Raw genomic sequence first — 23628 nt, forward strand, 5'->3', positions numbered from 1 at the left:
AGATCCATACTTGGCCAGCAGGGGGGGGGGGGGGGGGAGAGAAGAGAGGGGGGGTGCTAAAGGGCAAGCCAGCTCTTCTACATAATTAAGCAGGCCAGCAACATTATAGTAACAGAGCAACCAAAACACCAGAAGTTTATAGAGCATGACTGTGTACCTACCCAAGTGACCACATTGCACCACAGAGCCCAGACACCAGTCCTAATGCACTTAACCCCTGCTCGAATCCATTCTCACTGGAGAAAGACAGACAGGTTATTTCCACTAAGCACATTTCTTTCCTTTTAAAGTGCTCTATTCCTGTGGGAGGTGGGGAATGTCCCCCACCACCAGGGAAATATGAACTACATAAAAATACACACAAGTGCATCTACTATAGCACAGAGAAGTTTGTCTGTACAGAGGATCTACAACTTTCTGCCCCTTGTCTTGTCTATTAAGCCACCTGGCACCACCTCCCTAGGAGAAGGAAGATAAGGCCAATGTTAAGTGGGATTCCTATCACTACAGCATAATCACCTTTGAGACTGCGATAACTGGATATGCATGTCATACACAGTCAGTCTTGTGATGGGGCATAGGAGAAGGAAAGCTGAGAGATGGGTCTGAAAAAGGGGGAAGCCTTTGGTTCCAAGGAGAAATACACGTTGGCTAAACATGGAACCAAGAGGACCTCAGCCCACTATGGGCAAGCAGCATGGAAGATGGGAAACTGCTTTTAAAGTAATCCTGACTCCTGCTGATAGAACTGTTACTGTAGCGTCTCCCAGAGAGACAACAGTATTTGCTGGATATTAACCCTTCCAATGACCTGAAATAAAAGTCCCCTTAAAAATATATACATTAGTCTTATGGCTTGCTATGCAAACTACCAAAACCAGCTGGACCACATGACCATATTGAGGTTGTCACATCCCCTGAACAATAGATACAATTCAGAAGTGCTTAAGTGATGTAGAAGCCCAGCTCACTTTAAAATAAATAAAATAAAAATAAAAAGCAAGAAAGCCACTTGACAAGAGCCTAAGTCACTTTTTCAAAAGATTCACCCAACATCTCAGATCAATAATTAATTAGGTCCCCCACCCCTCCCTCTCAGAGCATGAAAAGGTGGCTGGAAATTGTTTGCAGAGCTGCCAAGTATTAGTAATAACATAGACAGAATTACTTACTAAGCACAACTGAGCATCTCAGGAAACAGTGGGACACCAGTCATCCCAAAGGAAAAGCCATATAAAACCAGCATTAGGACAAACATCCAGAGTTTGCTGCAAAATGAGCATTGAAAGGAATGGTGTAAAACTTCTTTAAAATAAACTTTACTTTCGTTAATTAGGACTGTAACACCAGTTCTCCATGGTTCAGAGATTAGTTTTCCCTTCAAACCATCATTAGCTATAATATTCATTTTAAACCATCCAGTAAATAGCCCTGCATGTTTTGACAGAAGAGATTTAATAGTGCAGCTCCAATTTGAAAAATGGACTTTGTGAAAAATAAAAAAAATCTGTGATTCCATGTCTGTTGCGTCAATGATTTCCTTATGCAGGGAGCTTAGTTTATAAACAGAGAATGGTTTTACCAACTGCTGACCCTGAACATTTATCCTGGGGTTGTTAAATCCAAGATATGGTCTTTGTTTCAGAACACTAAATATTCTGCAGTCCACAGTTACATCGGTGTAGAGATAGAGGTGTGAAAAAAACCCTACAAACTAATTCCTGAAGTTTCTCCTCCACTCACTCCTCCTCCCAAAATGTTTGAAATTGGTTATGTTCTTCTTCAAAAGGAAAAAAATACAGGAAAAAAATGTAACCAGCTCTACACCTTAGCAACCCTTGCCATCAGGGTCATTTCACAGGTGTAACAGAGTATGTCATTGGAAGACAATAGGGGTAGCACAGGTGGCTTGACAAATGGAACACAGACTTTCTTCACTTTTTTGGGGAGGGGGCGGGGGCATGGAATGATTTTCCATTGAGAGGCATTTCAATGTCATAAATATAAGGAGAGACCGGAAATGTAGTTTTTTATTTCAGTGTAATTAGTTGAGGTAAATACCAAATGCGGGCTATAGCGTTTACCTCACCTACCTACATTGAGGTAAAAAACACTACACCACACAGTACCCATCTCCCCTTGGATACAACATCAAGATGGCTCTCAGTGGGATCCCTCCTCCTCCCCCCTCTACCCACACCCATGAAGACATAGCTGTAGTTGCTTATGCATCCCAAGAACTAACAAAATAAATCACTTTGCTCTCCCACAGCCATGTTGGTCCTGGAGGACTTACCAGTAATAACAAAACTAACCTTTATTATTCTCCACCCCACACACAGACTAAAGTGAGTAGGTACAACTCTGAAGAGGCAAAGGCTGCAGGTCAATACAGAGGAGTTATTTTTTCTAGTCGTCATTTTTTAATTATAACCGTACGTAAGTATTCTGATGCTCCCATCTGGAGGTACATTTGTGTTCTGCTGCTTGAGCAAGGAAAACAGTATATCTTTTCAAAAGCTCAGCAGATAAACTCCTCTTGCATTGAATGACTACATAAAGTGGTAATAATTAGACAGAACGCCAATTAATGGGGAAAGCTCACTTGATAGTGTTGGAGATAAAAGGTGGTAAACTGTACCTTTCAATGTGCAAGATGGGAGCAGGTCCTAACAGGAAAAAGGACAATGCTGTCAGTAAACCTCCAAAGACCAACAACCATTTCCTTAGGTGCTGTGAAAGAGAAATCAAAGGTCTGAAGAAATTCAAACTCAACTAAACTCTTATCTGCCAAACTAGCACATACGCAAAAATAATTTGGTTAAGGCACTTCTGAACACTTCAAACCCACCAGGGAAAAGGAAGATACTTGTGACTCATTCAGATGCATTTCCCGTCCTTCAGAAGCAGCTCAAACCTCTTGGGGGTGAAAGCAGGAAGTGGGATGTAGAACAATAATTTTCTAGAGAAAGTTAATATTCTCTCCCCATCACAACAGAGTACGAGTCCTTACACTTAACATTTGCCACTCAGCATTAGTTATGGCACCACAGTATCTCCTACTCCCAGTGTAAGAAGATGCTGCAGATATGACTGGTAACAGAGGCAAAATTTAAGAGTTTGACTGGATGACCTCAACCCCCAAAGAAGCTTTTAAAAGTGGCCCCTGTGGAAAACTCCTTTACATTCTGACTGAGGCTCCATAGGTGGATGTATGAGAGAGGCACTGATCAGTACATTTCCTAACTCATGCCCACTCCCTGGCAAGTACTGCCTACTGTGGGAATTGCATCTGGAAGCTTTCAGCTGACAAATCAGGAGATGAGGGTATTTCAAATCACTGTGACCCTATTGCAAGCAGGCTCTGCTACCAGGTGCCCAAAGCTTGGTTTTCACCAGCAGGATGATTCAGGACTTTAAAAAAAAAAAATACTGCTGAAATGTAAGTTTGCACATGATGCTGATGTGACATTAATGGCTCCCACTACTGTCAAGTGCTTGCTGCCATACAGAGTTGACCATGCACATAATTTTGGATATTCAATATCTCTGCTTTTCCTATTGTCTTTTTGCTACATAATTCGTGGTCACTGCTAAATGGCAAAAATGACACATACTATGTCAAAATAAATAGACATTTGCACTTGTGATCAGATAAGACTTGAACAAAGATCTCCAAAGGTAAAAGGCTGTGTCACCAAAGCCTCCTAGCCCACACATATACCAAGCTTATTTGGAATATATTCCTATAGTGAGCTTTTCATTAAGAGTGTGAAGGTATGGCTGGCCAGTACATTTGTCCAGAAGGGGGGGAAAAATATCCTGACAGCTTGTTCACCACCCCACACCCTCTCTCCCCCCCAATTCCAGCTCTACCTGGAGCAGTGATTCTTTACATCTAAGAGGCCGACCATGCATTTAGCCCATCTAAAAATTCAGCTGTATATCAGCTATAATGTATGTAGAAACAGTAAAGATAATGAATAAGTGCATTTGTGATCTTAATGTAACCTCAGATCCTTTGAAGAAAATGGGACTCAGTGCAGGTGTAAAGGCCTGGGCAGATGGACCCCTTTGCAGAATTGGGGTCTTGGTCTAAGACTTCAGAAAAGAGACTTCTCTGCTTTTTTACTTTGCATATTTAAGCTAGTCATGTACATATGACACTATACAAGCAACAAGAGATTTTACTCACTGGCATTTTATCACTTAGAAGCCCAAGTAATGGTGAAGACAAGGAGTAGGAGAGTGCCAACGCTAGAAATACTAAACCCACATAACCAGCCGGTAATTTGAACTGTAAAATAAAGTTAAAAAAAAAAAGCGCACAGAATGATTGAAGTATTCCATAAGAATCACATTTTAGGCAAAGTGGCTGAAGCCACTAATTTTAACTTCTTTATGAAATATATTTTTCAATACTTGCGTATCAGTAGAAGTTTTGGGGTTACCTCTTACCCCAAATCTCTTCAATTCATCAAGTTCCAATACTCCACAGACACACATGGTTCAAGTCTAATCTCAAAAATTGACAGATTTGCCCCCAATCCAGAAGGCTTCATTTTAACAGCTCAGAATCTGGAGTGTTTGAAATCTAGATCTCAGAGTACAGTACAAGTGGCTCTAGTATTTACATCTCCTCCAATTTTTAGTTTTGTTAATAGTAGAATACTATAGCACTTGTATCTTCCTACTAGGTTAATTTATTTTACAGCAGGATTTCCCTTTAAGATGGCTTTTAAACTGGAAAAAATTAATGATTTGATTTGTTTAAAAAAAAAAAAAAGTCACAAAAAACCCCTCTGTTGTTTGCAGTGTTGTTGCAGCCATGTTGGTTCCAAGATATGAGAGACACAAGGTGGGTGAGGTAATATCTTTTATTGAATCAACTTCTGTTGATGAAAAAGACAAGCTTTTGAGCTATACAGAGCTCTTTTCCTGGTCTTGGAAGGGTTCTCAAATTGTCACAGCTAAATACAAGATGTGGAACAGATTGTTTAGCATAAGTAGTTAGCATATATGCTAAGGGTCCATTTAAGGTGAAGTGGCTCATTAACACCCTGCTCATAGGACAAAAAAGGTGGGGTAGTGGGTTACAGATTGTTGTAATAAACCATAAATCCTATACTTTATTAAAACCATGATTTTAGTGTCTAGCAAAGTTATGAATTTAAGCTCCCAGGCTTGTGTTTTGAAAGTGTTGTGCCGTTTTCTTTTGAGGAGGAGGACTGAGGTCAGATATGAAGTGACTGTTTCATGAAAAGTGTTCAAACACCAGTGAGATGGTGTTTTTGTCTTTCATCATTTTTCTTTGTGAGTTATCTGAGAGAATAATAGCTGTCTGGTTATTAGTTATTTATTGGAGAATATAGTGCACTCGATGAGGTACACCACATGTGATAGGCATGTGTAGGACCCATGGATCTTGAAGGGTGCGTTGTGGGGGTATTGATCATTGTAGCTATAGTGATGTGTCTTCAGGTTTTGCTTCTGCTATAGCAGGAGCTGGTGGGTTCTGGTCTGTGGGGAGCTTACTTCTGATGATGAATTTGGAGAGGTAAGGGGTTGTTTCAAGGCCAAAAGAGGGGATTCAGGAAAGCTTTCTTTCAGGACAGGGTCCCCACCGAGTATGGGTTGTAATTATTTAATGATACCCTGTATGGGTTCCAGTATGGGATGATAGGTGACAACTAGGTTTGTGCAGTCAGAGACAGTTTTATTTCCATATTGAAGAAAGTTCTTTCAGGGTGTTTGGGTGGCCCGTTCCCTGATGCAATCTATGTAATGTCTCTGGTGGAGTGTCCTTGTTTGATGATGAAGGCAGTTTTAAGTGCAGTAAGATATATATCCTGGACTTTCTCCTCAAAGCATATTCTGTGGTATCCGATTGCCTGGCATGGTGTGTTTGGGAAAGTTACTGGATCTGTGAAGTCAAGTGTGATCTGTGAGTTTCTTGTACACAGTTTTCTGTAGGGATCCATTGTTGAAGCTGATCGTGGTCTCCAGGAAGTGGATGGTGGTGAGGGAGTGTTCTATAGAGAGTTTAGTAGATGGGTGGTGGTTTGTTGAAGTTGTGGTGGAAATCTGAGGGAGTTTAGAGGTCATCTGTCGAGAAGATGAAAATGTCATGGTGCATTTGTCCAGAAATTCTTCCTCAAGGTGGCCCATGAAGAGGTTCGCATATTGGGGAGCCATCCTAATACCCGTGACTGTTTCCATGCTTTGAACAAACTGTTTGTTGTTGAATGTGAAATTGTTATGGGTGAGGATGAAATGGAGGAGTTTGGTGATGTGTTTGGGGTGCATATCTGAGTGTTGATCATTGGCTTGTAGATATTTGAGGTAGGCAGTGATGCAGTCATTGTGAAGAATGTTGGTATAGTGGAGTGACATTCACGATGGCAAGGATGGTGTTTGAGGGAGTTTCTTAATATTGCAGAGTTTCTGCAGGAAGTTTCATGTGTCCTGGATAAAGCTGACCTTTTGCGTGGTGAGTGGTTTGAGGATAGTTTCTATGAGTCCGGATATTCCTTCAGTAAGAGTGCCATGGCTAGGTATGATGGGTCTGCCGGGGTTCCATTGTTTGTATATCTCAAGAAGCATGTAGAAGATCCCTGGGGTAGTTTTGTGCAGGATGAAGTTGTAGAGTTTCTCTTGGAGTTGTTTGAGGAAGGATTTGTTAGTATCTTTAAAATTCCTGGGTGGATTGTGGTGTGGGGTCTTCTTTAAGTTCATTATTGTGTTGGAAAGTTGTCAGCTGACCTCATTGTTGTAGTCATCATGGTTGAGAATTACAATACTCCCTTTGTCTGCAGGTTTGATCATTATCTAGTGGTTGGATTTCAGGAACTGTACAGCTGTCCTCTTGGCAGGGGAAAGATTGTGGTGGATATGCTGTTTGTTAAGGATTTCACAGTCTATTTTTTTTCCTGAAGCAATCAAATGTGTGGTTTTGTCCACTCTGGGATGTCCAGCAGCGTGCCCTCTAATTTTCCCCACACATGTGTGGAATGAATTTTGTTATGTGCACCATCACCTCCATATTGGTGCACATAACAAAATTCATGTGGCGGGGATGGGGCTGAGGGGTTTGGAGTGTGGGAGGGGGCTCAGGACTGGGGTTTGGATGCGGGGGTTCGGGGATCTGGCTGGAGGTGTGGGGACTGTGATAAGGGACTCAGGGCTGGGACAGAGGGTTGGGATGCAAGGGGTGAGATCTGGCTGGGGGAGCGGGTTCTGGGGTGAGGTCAGGGACGAGGGGTTTGGGGTGCAGGCTGCCCCAGGACTACAGCAGGGAGAGAGGACTTCCCCCTCCCCTCCAGTGCGCGCGCACGCTTTCTCTCTTTCTCCCTAAGCTGGGGGGGGGGGGGAAGAAGAGAAGAGAGAAAGAGGTGTCTCTCCTTGCTGTGGCAGCTCCGGGGCTGGCACCACAGGATAGGCATCTCCCTCCCTCCCCCCTGGCCGCAGCAGGTCTGGGACTGGGCTGGGTTGGGGCTGGGGCACCTCTTCCCCATTCGCAGCAGGTCCAGGGCAAGGCTAGGCTGGGGCCAGCAGGGAGAGGTGCCTCTCCCCACCGCAGCAGGTCCAGGGCTGGGAGAGAAGTATGTCTTCCCCGCCACAGCCCTGAATACCTGCACGACACTTAATGTGACCACACAGCTTAGAGGAAACTTAGATGTCCAGTCAGATGATTCTTTTTTTCTTATGACTGTGGGAGGGGACATGGTAGTTGTGGGAGGTGTTGTCATTGTTGTGAAAGAATACTTGAGGAAGAGTCCGTGAAAGTTATTCTAATTTTCTACATGATAGTATGTATCAGGGTCTGTGGTGGGGCAGAATTTTGGTCCCTTTTAAAGTACAGATAATTCAGCTGCAATTAGGGGTACTCTTGATAAATTGATGATGTTGAGTTGTCATGCAGCATTCATGTGGCGGGTCCTATTGCCATGGTTCATCTCAGAGGCAAAGTTCTGTGGGTTGTGGAGTTGTAGTTGGTTCCGACGGTGGTTAGTTTTTGTTTTTAAAAAGTTATTTGAGGTTTTTTGCATGATCTCCAGGTAGGTTTCTTGATTTTTTTCTTTCCATCATATGGGGGTACATGATAATTTCTTGTATGAGGTGATTTCTTCTGGAGTATGGGAGGTGCAAGAGATGGTTTCTTAGTTTTTCTGAAGTCCTTCTGCAGAGCTGCACACCATATTTGGGGTTGTAGGTCTCTTTCTCCAAACAAAAGTTGGTCCAGTAAAAGCTATTACTTCTTCCACTATGTCTCTCTAATATCCTGGGACCAAGTCAAACAACAATGGAAGATACTGAATTTTGCCATTGAAATGGAAATTCCTCAACATAAAAAAAAAAAAAAATATCTTAAACAGCGACATTTACTTCCTGAGTAAATGCAAGAAACAAAACATCATCCCCAGAGGGCTCATCATCTATAGCCCTCTGACCAATATATACAACTTCAAATATGCTAAATAATTCTGCAAAAGGACTTCAGAAAAACTGAAGAACCATCTCTTGCCCCTCACATATTCCAGAAGAAACCTGACAGACTGCTATATGCAACAGACCTGTTGATCACCTTACCTACCTACCCAGGTCCAGTAACTACCCCAGATACACCAAGAAATCGGTTACCTACAGCCAGGCCATCAGATTCCCCTCAAAGCATATTCTGTGGTAAATCAGAGATACATACCTTAACACACTTAAAACCACCTTCACTAAATAAGGACAGTCCACCAGATGAGTGGATTATATCACAGAACAGGCCTCCCTAATAGCCTGAGAGAGCTTGCTCCATTACAGAAAAACAAAAATTCTGATTACATATTCCCCACTTGTCAGTTATCACACCACACTGGAACCCTTATAGGGCATCATTAAACAATTGCAACCCATGCTCAATGGGGACCACATCCCGAAAAAAATATTTCCTGAACCCTCTCTTCTGGCCTTGAAACAATCCCCTCCCCAACAACCTCACTAAGCTCCTCATCAGAAGCAAGCTCCCCACAGACTAGGGCCCACCAACTCAAAATGGCACCAGACCCTGCCAGAACAGAAGGAACAACATACACCTTTCAAGATCCAGGGGTCCTACACATGCCTATTGCAATGTGTGGTTTGCCTCATCCAGTGCACTCAATGCCCCAACAACCGACAATCACTATGAAACCAGACAATCACTATGCTGTCAAATAAACTTGCACAGAAAAGTGATAAGACAAAAACACTTTATCACATATGGGTGAACACTTTTCACAAAATCATCACTCTGTATCTGACCTCTCAGGCCTCCTCCTCAAAGGAAACATGCACAACACCTTCAAAAGATGAGCCTGGAGCTTAAATTCATAATGCTGCTAGACACTACAATCAAGGTCTTAATAAAGGACACTGGATTTATGGCTTATTACAACCATCTGTAACCCACTAACTCCACTTTTTTGTCCTATGACTGCAGGGGTGTTAATGGGCCACTTCACCTTGAATGGTCCCTTACAATATGTATTAACTTCTTATGCTAAACAACCTGTTCCACTTTGTATTTAGCTATGACACTCTGAATACACTTCCCAGACCTGGAGAAGAGCTTTGTGTAATTCAAAAGCTTCTCTCTCCTCCCCCACCCTCCCCCAAACAAAAGTTGGTCCCATAAAAGATCTCACCCACTTTGTCTCTGTGATATAAAGAGGGATTCAGAACAGGGCATGGGAGGGAGAGGAAAGGGGTCTCAGATGCAAAAACAATAGAATGAGAAGTTAGAATATTGTAGAGTAGGCTTTGTTCACTTGCCATTTGCCTTTCCCTAGTTTTATAGCCCAATGGCATCAACAATTCACAATTCTAGATTTGAAGAGCTCAGTCAATTCAAATATTCCAAGATTGCAGCTATTTCCATTGAAACCTCTAAGTCTGTAAATACTCATCTTACCCAATCACATGAACATGAACCCTCCTGTCATTCACACATGCATTATCTGTTCATACTTATCCAGAGACAGTAAGTAGGTAAGAATCAGGAAAAAATTGGCACTTGGCAAAGGTGCAATTAAGCTTGGTTTTCAAGTTCCCTGATGGGGAAACACAATGACAACATTAATACATACCTAATGATTTTGTTAGTATGCACTTTATTTCAGCATGTCATGCAAGCATACAAATAAGTGTCACTTATCCATCTTAATGGATAAGTGACAAGGCCAAGATAGTGTCTTCAGAATAGACTGTTGAAACAGTTTAAGTGTTTTGTGTTGTTACAAGCAGAGGTGGAGCCAAAACAGCTTAACCCCGAAATAAGATGCTTTTGCTTAGGACAATGTTCTGTCACAGTGACTTATCCCACAGACAAAGCATTTACTCATTTTATCTGATAGATGGGGTGCATGAAAGGGAGAGTTGCAGTCACCATTTGAATACCTTAGGGAAGGATCTTCTGCAACTGGAAAATGGGGGAAAAAACATATTTAAAAGAGAGCAAGGGATGGATTGTAATAGCTGTTGAGTTCCCATAATTCCAAATGAAGTTAATAGGAGCTGCTAGTGCCCAGCACTGCGGAAATCAAATGACTCTGAATGGCAAGTCAACAATACAGTATTAAGCTCGGCTAATGCCGATGACCAGCACATTTGATAAAATAAAATTTATTAGGACATTAATTTTAAAATATTTGGATTAAAGTACTCCATATTGCTGAAGTCATTAACCCATCTCTTGCACATTAAGATGACTCACCTTCTCTGAAACAAACAGTGACATAGTGGGATCCAGAAAGCCTAAACATGCACTTAGTGAAAATCTAGTAAAACAGAGAAATACAACTTTTGGCAGAGTAATGAGCATCCAGAAGGATTCCTTGGTAGCGACTGCATCTGTTTTAAGAGAAGAAAAGAAACTGTGTTCTTTTGGTAGCATGGATTGTGTTTAATTTGATATGCTCATAACCTACTCTTTCTTCCAAGATTCAGTATTCTCCCACAGCCATCTTCAAAGCAGTGGGAATCTCAAACAAATTGAAGCAAAATTTAGACCGTTACAGCTCATGGTTGGACATTGTTATAAGATCAGATTTTTTTTTTTTTTTTAAAGCCTCCAAAATTGGAAGCTAGACAAATGACAGAGGGGGAAAAAATGAAGAAAACAGAACTTAAAATTTTCCGACTTAATGCCTTCATCTTAGATTAAAGTAATTGGGCTACTGTCTATTAAGTGACTAGGCAAAAATATGAAATACAGCCATCTCTCTACAGTACACCATCTGCCATTACATAAGATCAAACTAGATAATCTAATAATTATTTTCTTTTAATGGCCAGAAAAAAAGTTAACACATTGTGCATCATAAAACCACATGTGGAAGTTCTCCCTTTTCATGGTATTCCTAGTTCAGACACGTGCTACCAAAACAAAAAAAAAAGATTGTCAGTTGTCAAACCAAATCAATTAGCATATGCATGCAGTTAACTGATCAGGCTTCCTGCACCTTGGATATGCACTCTAGACTAGACACATTTCAAATGCCATTGTGATATCTTTTCATTTTTAAGTTATGTTCCATTGCCTCGTTCCTGAACACACTTCAATATGTGCACAATCTCAGTGTGTGTACTAAGACTGCTACTGATATGCGTTATTTACAAGATCAAAACCTAGGACTATTGTAGAATGATTTCCACATAGCAGAATTCCAAAGCTGCATAATTCAGAGTATTTATATCCAAGCTATAAACATCTTTTGAAGACAGACAAATGGTTAACCAGCATATCCCATGTAGTGGTAGCAAGCAGGATACACACTTATTATATATGCAGTGCTTCCTCTCCTGTGATTTTTTATCTTTACCGTCCCCTCCCTTGTGGGCTTTCTATAAAGCTTCAAATATTTAGCCATGCAGTCCTTATCCTCCAAAGTTATCACATCTGAACTGTTCCATTAGTTTTATCCTCCAGCAATCTGGTGATGACTACTTTCTAACATTAGGCTGTTCATATTATATGGACAAAGAACAGGAGTACTTGTGGCACCTTAGAGACTAACAAATTTAAAATTTGTTAGTCTCTAAAGTACTCCTGTTCTTTTTGCGGATACAGATTAACACGGCTGCTACTCTGAAAACTGTCATTATATGGACAGTTACTTTCTAGCTACCTTTTCTCCCCAAAATGCATCAGAGTTCAAAAGTACTGCATGCAACTGGATTCTCTTCCATGTGTTAATTATATCTTGCACTGTGTGGAATACAATACATAGGAATCCCTTTGTCCTTGGTACCATAAGACTCCAACTAGCCTCAAAATGCTACTAAGCAAAGACAACCGATCATTTCCAATCCCAAAGCTAAGACACATGTAGAAAAGTCTCACTGCATTTCAATGCAACAGAGGAAGCTAGCATTTACAGGGATGGACAGAAGATATTTGCTTCATTCCAAGCCATGTGCATCCATGATTTTTAGTTATGTTCAGCAAGGACCTGATCCTGCAACATTAAAATCCGTTGCAATTTTGCCATAAGATTTCTTATGCCTGATCCAGCTCCGGAATCTCATACAGATAGTTATACACATGAAGAATTAAAATATTTTACTGGAGTATGTATCTATCCATCCATCTCAAATTTGAAATATTAATCAATGGAAGTGGAAGAAAAAGAGCCTACCGTATTTTGGTAAGAGGTACATGTTCAGAGGCACCAGGATCAGCACTATGCATCCTAGTACTATGAAAGGGACTTCATAGCCAAAGGACTGATACAAAAAGCCACCTATAGGTGGGCCCAGCACCAGTCCAAGCCCTGTAAATGTTTCAAGACTACCCTAAAGAGGAGAGAGAGAGAGAACAAACATCAATTTTTGGGTGCATCCGAATTCTTCAGCAACAGTCTGGAGACAAACCACTTCCTATGAGGAGCATCCAGTGGAGGAGGTTGGCTAGATAGAAGCAAGGCTTGGTCATTGATCAAGAGCTAGAACAAATCAGATCATCAACAACCACTTTCACATGCAAGGACAGCAAACGGAGTCTGGAAAGTGGTCTAGGTAAAAGCAATTTGATCCTCTTATTTCAGCACAGAGAGGACAGGACCAAGTATAGTTCTTATATTTTGGTATTAGCTACTCAAGTACTGCCTAACATACCTAGTTTCTGGGGCAAAACACTTCCATTCCTGTTCCATATACCCAGTACATCTGCAGAGAGGCCAGCAATGAAGTGACTACATTTCCCAAATACTAAGTTCTCCCCTTCAGGTTTGAATGCAATTTTGTAAACATATTGCAGATGATCATCATCAAGTCACTTCTTTGGGGCTTGGGTGAAAAATGCCTTAGGTTGAAGCACTTTTTTACCTATATACAATTGGTCAAGTTCAGCCCCTGCATCTATCTAATGAAGTCCATCAAGTCACAAAATGGGTATGTTTGATCCACTAAGTTTGGTTTCTTTTATCAGAGGCTACCTCAAAAAATAGGATGAAGGGGACCTATGTGGACTTAGTCTCCTCTTACAATACTATTAGTCCCCATTAGGGGTAGTCAATAGGTGGACTGTGGATCACACCCAGACCATCAGATGCTTTTGAATGGACCTCAAAAAATCTATTTATCTATCATATTTTTAATTATTTATTTTCTTCTCTGGAGTCTGGACCATGACTATACCTTGACCAAAAAAAAATGGACTTTGACAAAAATAATTGACTACCCTTCAGTTACATCGTTGGATCAACCTATACTTAGACTAAAAAAAATTTCTTCCTCTCTCTCTCTCTTCAGGAAAAAGTAGTTAGCCATAATATCCACTGGGAAGTAATAGAACAGTGACAAGAAAGCTCACATAAGGGCATGTTTACACTAGAAAGATGTACTGCTTGCACTATATGGGTAGTGCTTTCACCAGCATCATTATTCCTATGCAGGAAGGAGAAAAACTACACTGATAGAAATCACCTTTATACTGTATTACTGTTTACACAAAGGCTTTTGCCAGTATAACTATTTTGGTTAAAAAATGCCACCCATAATTAAAATATGGGTAAAACTTAAATGTATATCAGACTTGTGTCTCTACTCTGTCTCCTTTGAGTTAATTTGCTTGGAGAAAGGGGGGGGGGCAGGGCAGTTTTTGTTTTTTATGTCACAATGCTGTAGTGTCTGTGTGGTAGTCTACTTCTGAGATTTTTGCTGTGTTAACTAGCAATGACTAGTTATTTTCACAGGTTTCGGAGATAAGTCTGCCCTTCAGTGTTATCTCTCATGGAGAAACAAGACTGACAGGTGACAGGGGCCCCAGTTCAGCAAGTCCACCTTTAAAGTACCTTTGTGAACTGGAGTCTGGTATAAGGAGATGGAGGATTTAAGATTTAAAGTAAACTTTTATTTAGCTCTCCCACACGCACTCCACCCCCCACAAAAAAGTTATGATTACTTCTATCTAATTGAACAGCAGCACCAATTCCTTCTCCAAGTCTCCAGCCATATCCACTTCTTAGATCCCTCCTCCTCTTGCTACTGGCTTGCTGTTTTTAAAGCAAGGGCACAACATTAGTATCATGCAAAGCTGGGTCAGCATGCCCTCCCTTGGGTCTACTCCTAGTGAAGCCATCACCAATGCAGCTAGACACAACAGCATAGGGCACTTTGCAACAGTCCCCACTAGAATGGAGGAACTTTAGAATAAAAAAAATCCCAGATGTAATGATTTAACTCCTTGTTGAAACGCCTAGTTAAAGCAGATTGATCCTGAAGCAGAAAGCTATATGATAAGCCAAGACATTTCCCTTTGTTGTGTTATGTCATATGGAATTCAGTTTCCATGAAGACTAGATTAAGTGGTTGCATTTTTAAAATGCTTTCAAGTTGTACATTGTCTGTCAATATCCTACCCATGTTTCAAACAAGGCCGGTAAACGGATCACAACGACAATATAATTAAAAAAATAATAATAATAATCTCTCCTCAACTAATCCTCAGAAAGACATCAAGGTTTTTATTATTTTAACAGTCCTGTATGTGTTACTGAATTAGCTCAGTTTTACATCTTTATTCCTTCCATTGTTCCAGGACCTGCATAACTTTTGTTGCACCTGAATCATTTATTCAATCCAGGCATATATAGTTTTTTAATTCAAATTAGAGATTTTTGTCAGGCTTTTTAAATTGGAGGAGCTTATATTAGACACCTGATATGAGCTGTAGGGTTACAGTGGCTGTCTGGTACGCAAAAGTGCATAAAGATATGAGAGTCATTAAAACACTTATTCTGGACATTTGGCTATAATGTATAGTTCTGTACATACCATTACTGTAGCTATATTATTGGGAAAAGCCTTTGCTAGAATAGAAAATGATGCTGTCACTGCTGCAGCAAAGCCTATGGCATCCATCGCTCTAACCAGAAAACACAAACCAATGAATACTGGTCCATCAGGTGCTCTATCCAACATACTGAAAGAACAAAGAAACAAAAACAAAATGAAACAAACCAAACCAAAATGATAATTTTAAACAATATGGTCTAGTGGTCAAAGCACAGGACAAGTCACTTGCCCTTTGTTAAATGGGGAATAACTCTTACCTGCCTATCACATAAAGAAAGAGTTTCAAAAGTTTAGACACCTAGCAGCCAATGCAGGCTCTCCCCCCTCCATCAGAGTCCAGGGACAGTGTCCTGATGAGAAGCTCAGTTCCACTTTCACTCTCAGGTGCTGTGGAAGGAGCTGTCCCAGGACCTGCTTGGGTGCTCCAGCTTTTGCATGTATTTGATACATAAGAAGCTCCAGTATCTCTAGGGTATGTCTACACTGCATTGTAAACCCATCTTCTCATGCTAATTACTCACCTCCCCCTTTCCCCCCCCCCCAAAAAAAAAAAACAGCCTGGCTTTTCCTGGTGACTTACATGCAGATGTTGTTCCCATTGTGTTTTGGCTTTCACAGTGCTTAATTTTACATCAGATATGTAGGCACATCGGTAAGTCAATATTCCTTTATCTGGGAGAAACTAGTTTATCAACCCTGCCTAGTAACATTTTAAACATAATAGTTACATATTTTATACATACAACTTCTTGAGAATAATATCTGCAGATGCATCTCACAATGCTTAGAATGACCAGTACGGTATAAGCTGTTATTTGACATCTCACACAATCTTCTTTAAAAAGACAAATACTATGACAGCAACCTGTAAGGTGTAGTGACTTGGACAGGTCTGATAAGAGTCACTGACACAAAGCAGTGAGCCACCAATGAGTGTGTCACAATTGTTCATTTTTTTGGCAGTGATTTAATGAGCACCATGCACGGTTTTTTGCAGTTCCTCCCCCCGTATTGGGAGTTTGATGGCAGCTGGGCTGGCTAGTAGTTCAATATTGTCTGTTTTTATTAAAACCATATCTAGAATTAAAGTGTTTTGTTTGCACAAAGATGTGGCGTCATGATAGCTGTTTATTACCTTCACTAAAGCTGAACTACATAACAGCAATCCAAAAAACAGTGGGCTGAAGCACATGCCCATTTTATACAGTAAAGAACACCATATATTCCATTGCATCCATACATTTAAATTCATTGAGAATTTTTCTAGTGGTAATGGAAGTGTGAATGGGATCCATCACACCACGGATGATATTTCACATTAGTATTTGCATATATTCACACACTTACTATTCCCCTCAACCATGGGGCGAGGCAAGCCCACATTGTGGCTGCACAAAGCATCCCTGATTTCCATGGTGCATGTGGATCCTGATTCCATTAGGATAGGTGTACTGGTCTAGCAATCCAGTAAAAGCCTGAGTGCACACCTGAAGAAATGCCTCACCTCGCAGATGTTGTGAAGAGCACAGCAAGCCACAATAACGTGGACAGCATAACACTAGCATCCAAATGATCCAGTAAACAGCCATAGCAGGATTTCAATCTGCCAAACGTACACTGAACCACCATTCTACAGCTACTGAAGATTTAATTAACTTTCTTTTGCCAGGCCTTCTGAGATCAGGGTACTGTTTCAAAAACCATAAGGGGTACATAGAGTTCCCTAGAACAACAGTGAGGACAGTTAGTCCTAAATAGAGTATCTCATTCAGTGGGAATAGTGTCCCAGCCTGTCCATTAAGGTAAAGTCCTGTTCTGCAGAAAACCTTGGCACCATGCACTTTGCTAGAACAGCCCACATAGGCTAATTCATGGATGCCACTGTGGTCAACCAGGGCTTCCATAATGATCAAGTTGTATCACTTGTCATTTATGCACTCATGTGCTCCTTGAGGAGAGAAAACTAAGGACACAAGTCCCAACCATGCCCCAGTGCAGTTTGGAAAGTCCGTTCTCTCAAAATTATTTCAGGGACTTTGTTTATGCCCACTAACATTTGGGTAAATCTCAGTTCCAATTGCCACACAAACATCCCCCAGCACAGCTCCTACCATTGATTTGCCAACACCAAACTGGTTAGCCATGGATCTGTAGCAGTCAGGGATAGAAGTTCTTTCAGATGGCTATAGCAACCTTGCTCTGGACCAGCCTGGCTCCCTCACATGTGTCCTGATGCTGAAGTGTCAGGGCAAGCTGCTGACAAAGCTCCAGAAACATCTGCTTCTTCATGTGAAAGTTCTGGAGACGCTGCTGGGCATCCCAAGTCCAAATGATCTGATCCCATTAGTCTGTTCTCAGGGCCCTGCTCCAGAAGCACCAGTCAACATATGGGGAAAATCTGCAGCTATAGCAAGAATCATTAACAGCACCCACCAGCTGGACTTTGCTACATCTGTATTCCCCTCTGAGAGGTGCCTCCAGTAGGACCCCCTCCCCCCCCCCCAAAAAAAACCCCACCACACAAACCAAACACACCCTATCGAAATATCCACTAGCGTCTCATGGACACACTACCATTTCCTGAAATGGGAGGGAAAGTGCAAGCTAGACCAGTTCTTCCAATGGTGCTTCACCCATGTTTGTGGCTCTGGTTCTTGGGAGGGTGTAGACCCAAAGATGGCTCAGCTGGATGTGTTGACTGGAAGTTGTCTCAGCCTGCCAAGTGCCGTAGGATGGACAGTCAAGTTTTCCCACAATACACAGTGAAACAAGGCCTAGAATGGCTACAGCTAGAGGCTGCACTAGGAAGCCTGGAATATGCCCCAAGAATAATGTTGGACTGGGATCAGTGTAGCACAGTATGGATGTGTCAGCATGATTGCAAGACCCAGGTCCAGAAATTGTAAGCCTAGGTTCACTATGCAGTGTGGATGCAAAAGATAGAGTCTGCAGTCTCAGATCCTATAGACCCAGGCTGACAATGCAGTGTAGACATACCCCTAGTGCCTGAATGGGAAAAGGAGAGTTCTATCATCTCCCACCTGCTTCTGGGAAGGGGAGGGAAAATCTCTAGCCCTCCTCCAACTCCCCCACCCCCTTTGGGGGCAGAGGGCCAAACACCGCATCCTTCTCCCCTGTGAAGAACTCCAGTGCCTTCCTCTGTTGCTCTTCATAGTTTTGCCAAGCAGCATCCCCACAAAGCTGAACTTGATTTCACAGCATTGTGAAATAGACACTTTTTAAAAATAAAGCCACATGTTGCTCAAATTGGTGCCTTAGACCCTACAATTGCCAGGCAAAATTTCCAATTTCCAAATTGATTTAAAACAATTAAAAATCCCATTTTGTGAGGTAGATTGTTTATGTACTTATTACCATACTTACTTGAGGTTTTTCCAATAACTAAATAGCAAATTGCATTTATGGCATCTTCCAGCCGAGGGTCTCAGCCCCCGGAGTTAGGTAAGTATTATTCCCACTTTACGGAGAAGGAAAATTAAGACAAAGAAGTTAAGTCATCGGCCCAATGTCAGAAACAGAGCTGAGGTCTTTTGACTCCTAGCCCTGAGTTTGAACAGCAAGACCATCTGTTTTTCCATATGATTAGAACACAATGCAAATTGCACACTAGAAACAAGAAAACACTCACCCAAACAGAATTGTAACACATCCTGAGACAAACATCCCAGCCACAAACATGAATTTGGCTCCAATTTGTACAAGCTGCAATTGGTGAAGAATAAGTGTTACATTTTAATTACTTCCAGTCCAATTTTAATCAAGGAAATTTATTTGGGGAGTTTTGTTATGAAATCAAAACACTGTGTGTGCATGCTCTAGAAAAGTCATTGACAGAACAAAGGCAGAGAATCAGACTCCCCCCACATTTAGCTTGTAACCAAACCTAAAAATATTCTAAATGGTTAAGTGACTTAACCTACTTTTCCCAACAGTAAGTCACTGGTAGAGCTAACTCTCTCACTGCCATTTGCTGTAGCCTCTGTACAGTGGCAGAATGCACCAGCATTCTTATATTGATTAGATAGAGTGACTCACATACATCCAGCATTGCCTATAGCAGGCAGTAATGGTGCTATTAAGGTAGGCAATGGGGAGCTGATTAAAATGGCCATTTCCATTTGCTCATCTATCTAACATACTAGCTGCTAACCCAAGACAACAGGGTATGCAGCTCAGGGCATGTAAGCTCCAGAAGGCAGTAAACACAGGATCTGTGAAAGGCTAATTATTCAGGGAAAAGATCATTCTGTCATGGGCAAAAGGGGCAGCACTTTAAGCAGGGTCCTTTGCTGTGGCACCGCTTTAAAAAGTCAGGTGTATGGGCCATTATTGGCAGCCACTTTTTACCGGTAAGGGCTTTTATTCTTTTTCTTGTAAATTGAAGGGACTTCCCATTGGAAACACTAGATGTCTAATGCCACTCTCATTGAAAAGTACTATTCCTCCTCCCCCCCCCCCCCAAAAAAAAGGAGGGGCAAAAGACAATATACTCTTAACACACTTTAAAAAAAAAAAGAATAGTGTAGCTAGTACTAGTCTTTGAGTACTAGTCACAAAAAGACAGGCAAAATTGAAATTAAAAGAAGATACTCCAAAAAGAGATTGATTACAGCATATTCTGGCCACAGTTTTGACTAGGGCTGTCCACTAACTGCAGTTAACTCAAATTAATTGAGATTAAAAAATAATGGCGATTAATCACACTTTTAATTGCACTGTTAAACAATAGAAGGCCAATTGAAATGTATTAAATATTTGGGATGTTTATATATCTTTTCATATATGTTGTATTCTGTGCTGCAATTGAAATCAAAGTGTATATTATTTATTACAAATATTTGCACTGTAAAAATGATAAAGAAATAGTATTTTTCAATTCACCTCATACAAGTACTGTAGTGTGATCTGTCGTGAAAGTGCAACTTACAAATGTAGATTTTGTTACATAACTGCACTCAAACAAAAAAAGTCCACTCAGTCCCACTTCTTGTTCAGCCAATCACTCAGACAAACAAGCTTGTTTACCATTATGGGAGATAATGCTGCCCTATTTACAAGGTCACCGAAAGTGAAAACAGGTATGTGCATGGCACTTTTGTAGCTGGCATTACAAGGTATTTTCATGCCAGATATGCTAAACATTCATATGCCCCTTCATGCTTCGGCCACCATTCTAGAGGACATGCTTCCATACTAATGACACTTGTAAAAAAACACAACACGCACCACATTAATTATATTTGTGACTGAACTCCTTGATGGAGGATTGTATGTCCCCTGCTCTGTTTTCTGCCACATACTTAATGTTAAAGCAGTCTCGGGTGACGACTCAGCACATTTTGTTCATTTTAAGAACACTTTCTTTAAGTTTTGTCAAATCTGCAGTGAGGGTACCAATGTGAGATTTCTAAAGATAGCTACAGCACTTGACCCAAGGTTTAAGAATCTGAAGTGCCTTCTAAAATCTGAGAGGGATGAGGTGAGGCGCATGCTTACAGAAGTCTTAGAAGAGCAACATTCTTATGTGGAAACTACAGAACCTGAACCACCAAAAAAGAAATTAACCTTCTGCTGGTGGCATCTGACTCAGATAATGAAAATGAACATGCGTTGGTCCGCACTGCTTTGGATTGTTATCAAGCAGAACCCATCATCAGCATGGATACTTGTCCCCTGGAATAGTGATTGAAGCATAAAGGGACATATCAATCTTTAGTGCATCTGGCACATAAATATCTTGCAACGTCGGCTACAACAGTGCCGTGAGAACGCCTGTTCTCACTGTCAGGTGACATTGTAAATAAGAAGAGGGCAGCATTATCTCCTGCAAATGTAAACAAACTTATTTGTCTGAGCGATTGGCTGAACAAGAAGGTGGACTGAGAGGACTTGCAAGCTCTAAAATTTTACATTGTTTTGTTTTTGCATGCATTTTTTTGTAAATAATTCTACATTTGTAAGTTCAACTTTTGTGATAAAGAAATTGCACTATAGTACTTGTATTAGGTGAATTGAAAAATATGATTTGATTTTTACAGTGCAAATATTTGTAATCCAAAATATAAAGTGAGCACTGTACACTTGGTATTCTGTGTTGTAATTGAAATCAATATACTTGAAAATGTAGAAAACATCCAAAAATATTTAAATGGTATTCTATTGTTGTTTAATAGTGTGATTAATTGTGCTATTAATCACGATTAATTTTTTTAATCACTTGACAGTCTTAGTTTTGACCTCTTCTCCCAGGAGGTCTGCCTCTGAGAACCCAGTGCTGTAAAAACAGCGCACAGACTATTGCTCCTAACCCAGCTGGCTGAATGTGCAGTCAGAGAAAACCTGCCTTCTTTTAAAAAAAGAGCAGCTTCTCTACTGTGATCTGTAGAGTACTTGCTGATGGTCAGCAGAGCAACTTAGTCTCATTCTGCTGAACATCTTCCTTGTTTCTAGCTGAATTTACAGGTGTCCAGGCTCTTCATTAAAGGAAGAGCATGGATGTCTGTAAAAGCAATTGGAAGATAGGACGACAACATAAATACATCTACTAGAGTATGGAGTGAGTCTCAGAGTGCACATAATTAGTTTTTCCTGACCACTAAACACCCGGGAATGGGCAACAGCAGACGGATCACTTGATGATTACCTGTTCTGTTCATTCCCTCTGAAGCACCTGGCATTGACCACTGTTGGAAGACAGCATACTGGGCTAGATGGACCTTTGGTCTGACCCAGTATGGACATTATTATTTTAATGTATCTTTTCACTTGCTTAAAAAAGCAAACTTATATCTGTCAGCAGTCAAATTGGTTTAACTGGACCACACTCTGCGTAAGGTTGTTAGGTCCTATTCCATAATTAAGTCAGTACTGAAAAACTGTAAACATACTTACATAATTGCCTAATATTAAAGAAGTCAAGAAATTAGATAAAGCAAAGCATCCAAAAATCAGTCCAACAACTGTATCACTGGCACCCTTTTTCTCTGCCTGTAAAAGGAAACATCATGACAGCCAGACTTTTATGGACTTTATGGACAAAAAAAAAAAAAAAAAAAAAAAAAAAAAAAAAAAACAGACCTCAGTACACAAAGGAAAATGATAGCATTAGGTAAAATACTTTTATTCAAGTCTTACATCTTTATCCTTCTTTCATTGTACCTGCCAGTACAGTCAAAGCATTAAAAAAAGAAGGAGTGGGAGATTCAGCAGTAACTCTACAGCAATTTAAAATCACCTGGCACCACAATTCAGTATTTCTGTAGTCGGGAGCAGAAGCAGCATCTATTCCAAGTGGAAGCAGGTGTAAAGGATGTAAATTCTAAGTTGCTGTGTTGCACTACAGGTCAGATAGTAGGACCTTACCCAGGGACAGAACGCATTCCCCAAGTCCGTATACAGGTGGAACCTGGTGTGCAGAGACCTCATCCCCCCTGCAAGAAAGGGGCAAATGAAGGAATCTGCTGTCTCCACAGCATGGTTCCCCTACCCACATACCCCAGGATGCCACAGAGGACACCCTGCGAATTTGGGATCCATGCAGAGGATGAGGTGTGGACTGGGCAGGGGGAAGACGACAACATCTCCCCTCTGGCCTTATAGAAATTACCTGGGAAGAGGTAATACGTTCAGTCACTTTACTTTTCCTTTCCACTGGAGCTACACAGCCAGAGGGAAAGAGAACCACGGTGACTCCAGCACTGGAACAGAGGTACAAGGCCTCTGCACAGAGAGCACTAGCCTCTCACAGATCCTGGTGACTATGCACCATCTGGGGGCAAGCTTTGAAGATCACTTCATGCAGCAGGTGGGTGGAACACTGGAATGTTTCAGGAGAAAACCCTTAGCCCTCTCTTGTAGGCATTGCCCCAGGTGGGGATGATCTGGCCAACTGACCAGGGCCTGCCCCCTCTCTCTCTGAGCAATGGATTTGCTCTAAAATGATTACTCTGAAGTTTCATGGGGCTCTACATACATTTATTTATTTTTCTCAACTTGCACATCAAGTTTGCTCCATTTAATATGACAGTAAAGGTGGTTTTCCTATCTGTCAGCCTGGCAAACTTTAACCTGGGAAAGACTGAGGGGGAAGTCATAAGTGGATGGGGGAGGAGAGGGAAGAGAGTGATCCAGAAGATAAGGCATTGGAATGGAGTCAAGAGACCTGGGTTTTATTCCTGGTTTTCCTACTGACCAGCTACAAGACCTTGGGCAAATCACTTCACCTCTCTCTACAGTTTGTCTGCCTCATCTAAAATAGGCTGCAAGTGTTTTGGGACAGGAACT

At 41.2% G+C, this 23628-nt stretch overlaps 1 protein-coding gene across 11 annotated transcripts in view; it reads right to left on the reverse strand.

Annotated features, from left to right (window-relative positions):
• Window positions 1–23628, reverse strand: part of SLC18B1 (solute carrier family 18 member B1) — a 125836-nt gene that overhangs the window by 100090 nt on the left and 2118 nt on the right. For 8 of the 11 annotated variants that reach the window (XR_010599665.1, XR_010599664.1, XM_065588660.1 and 5 more), the window contains 9 exons: window positions 22237–22332; window positions 18974–19047; window positions 15304–15451; window positions 12666–12822; window positions 10742–10878; window positions 4196–4297; window positions 2642–2733; window positions 1173–1268; window positions 162–236 (listed from right to left, as the gene is read on the reverse strand). The exons of 1 other annotated variant lie outside the window; for it this stretch is intronic. Coding sequence is in view for 8 of the 10 variants with exons in the window: in XM_065588660.1 (XP_065444732.1) it covers window positions 162–236; window positions 1173–1268; window positions 2642–2733; window positions 4196–4297; window positions 10742–10878; window positions 12666–12822; window positions 15304–15451; window positions 18974–19047; window positions 22237–22332 (977 nt within the window). In the remaining 2 variants the exon portion in view is untranslated. Of the gene's footprint in view, window positions 1–161; window positions 237–1172; window positions 1269–2641; window positions 2734–4195; window positions 4298–10741; window positions 10879–12665; window positions 12823–15303; window positions 15452–18973; window positions 19048–22236; window positions 22333–22951; window positions 23200–23628 lie in introns of those variants that run through there. 2 more of the 11 variants (XM_065588668.1, XM_065588666.1) reach the window with 2 other exon arrangements.

The sequence above is a fragment of the Chrysemys picta genome, chromosome 3 (genome assembly GCF_011386835.1).
Source record: "Chrysemys picta bellii isolate R12L10 chromosome 3, ASM1138683v2, whole genome shotgun sequence".
Classification (NCBI taxonomy): domain Eukaryota; kingdom Metazoa; phylum Chordata; order Testudines; family Emydidae; genus Chrysemys; species Chrysemys picta.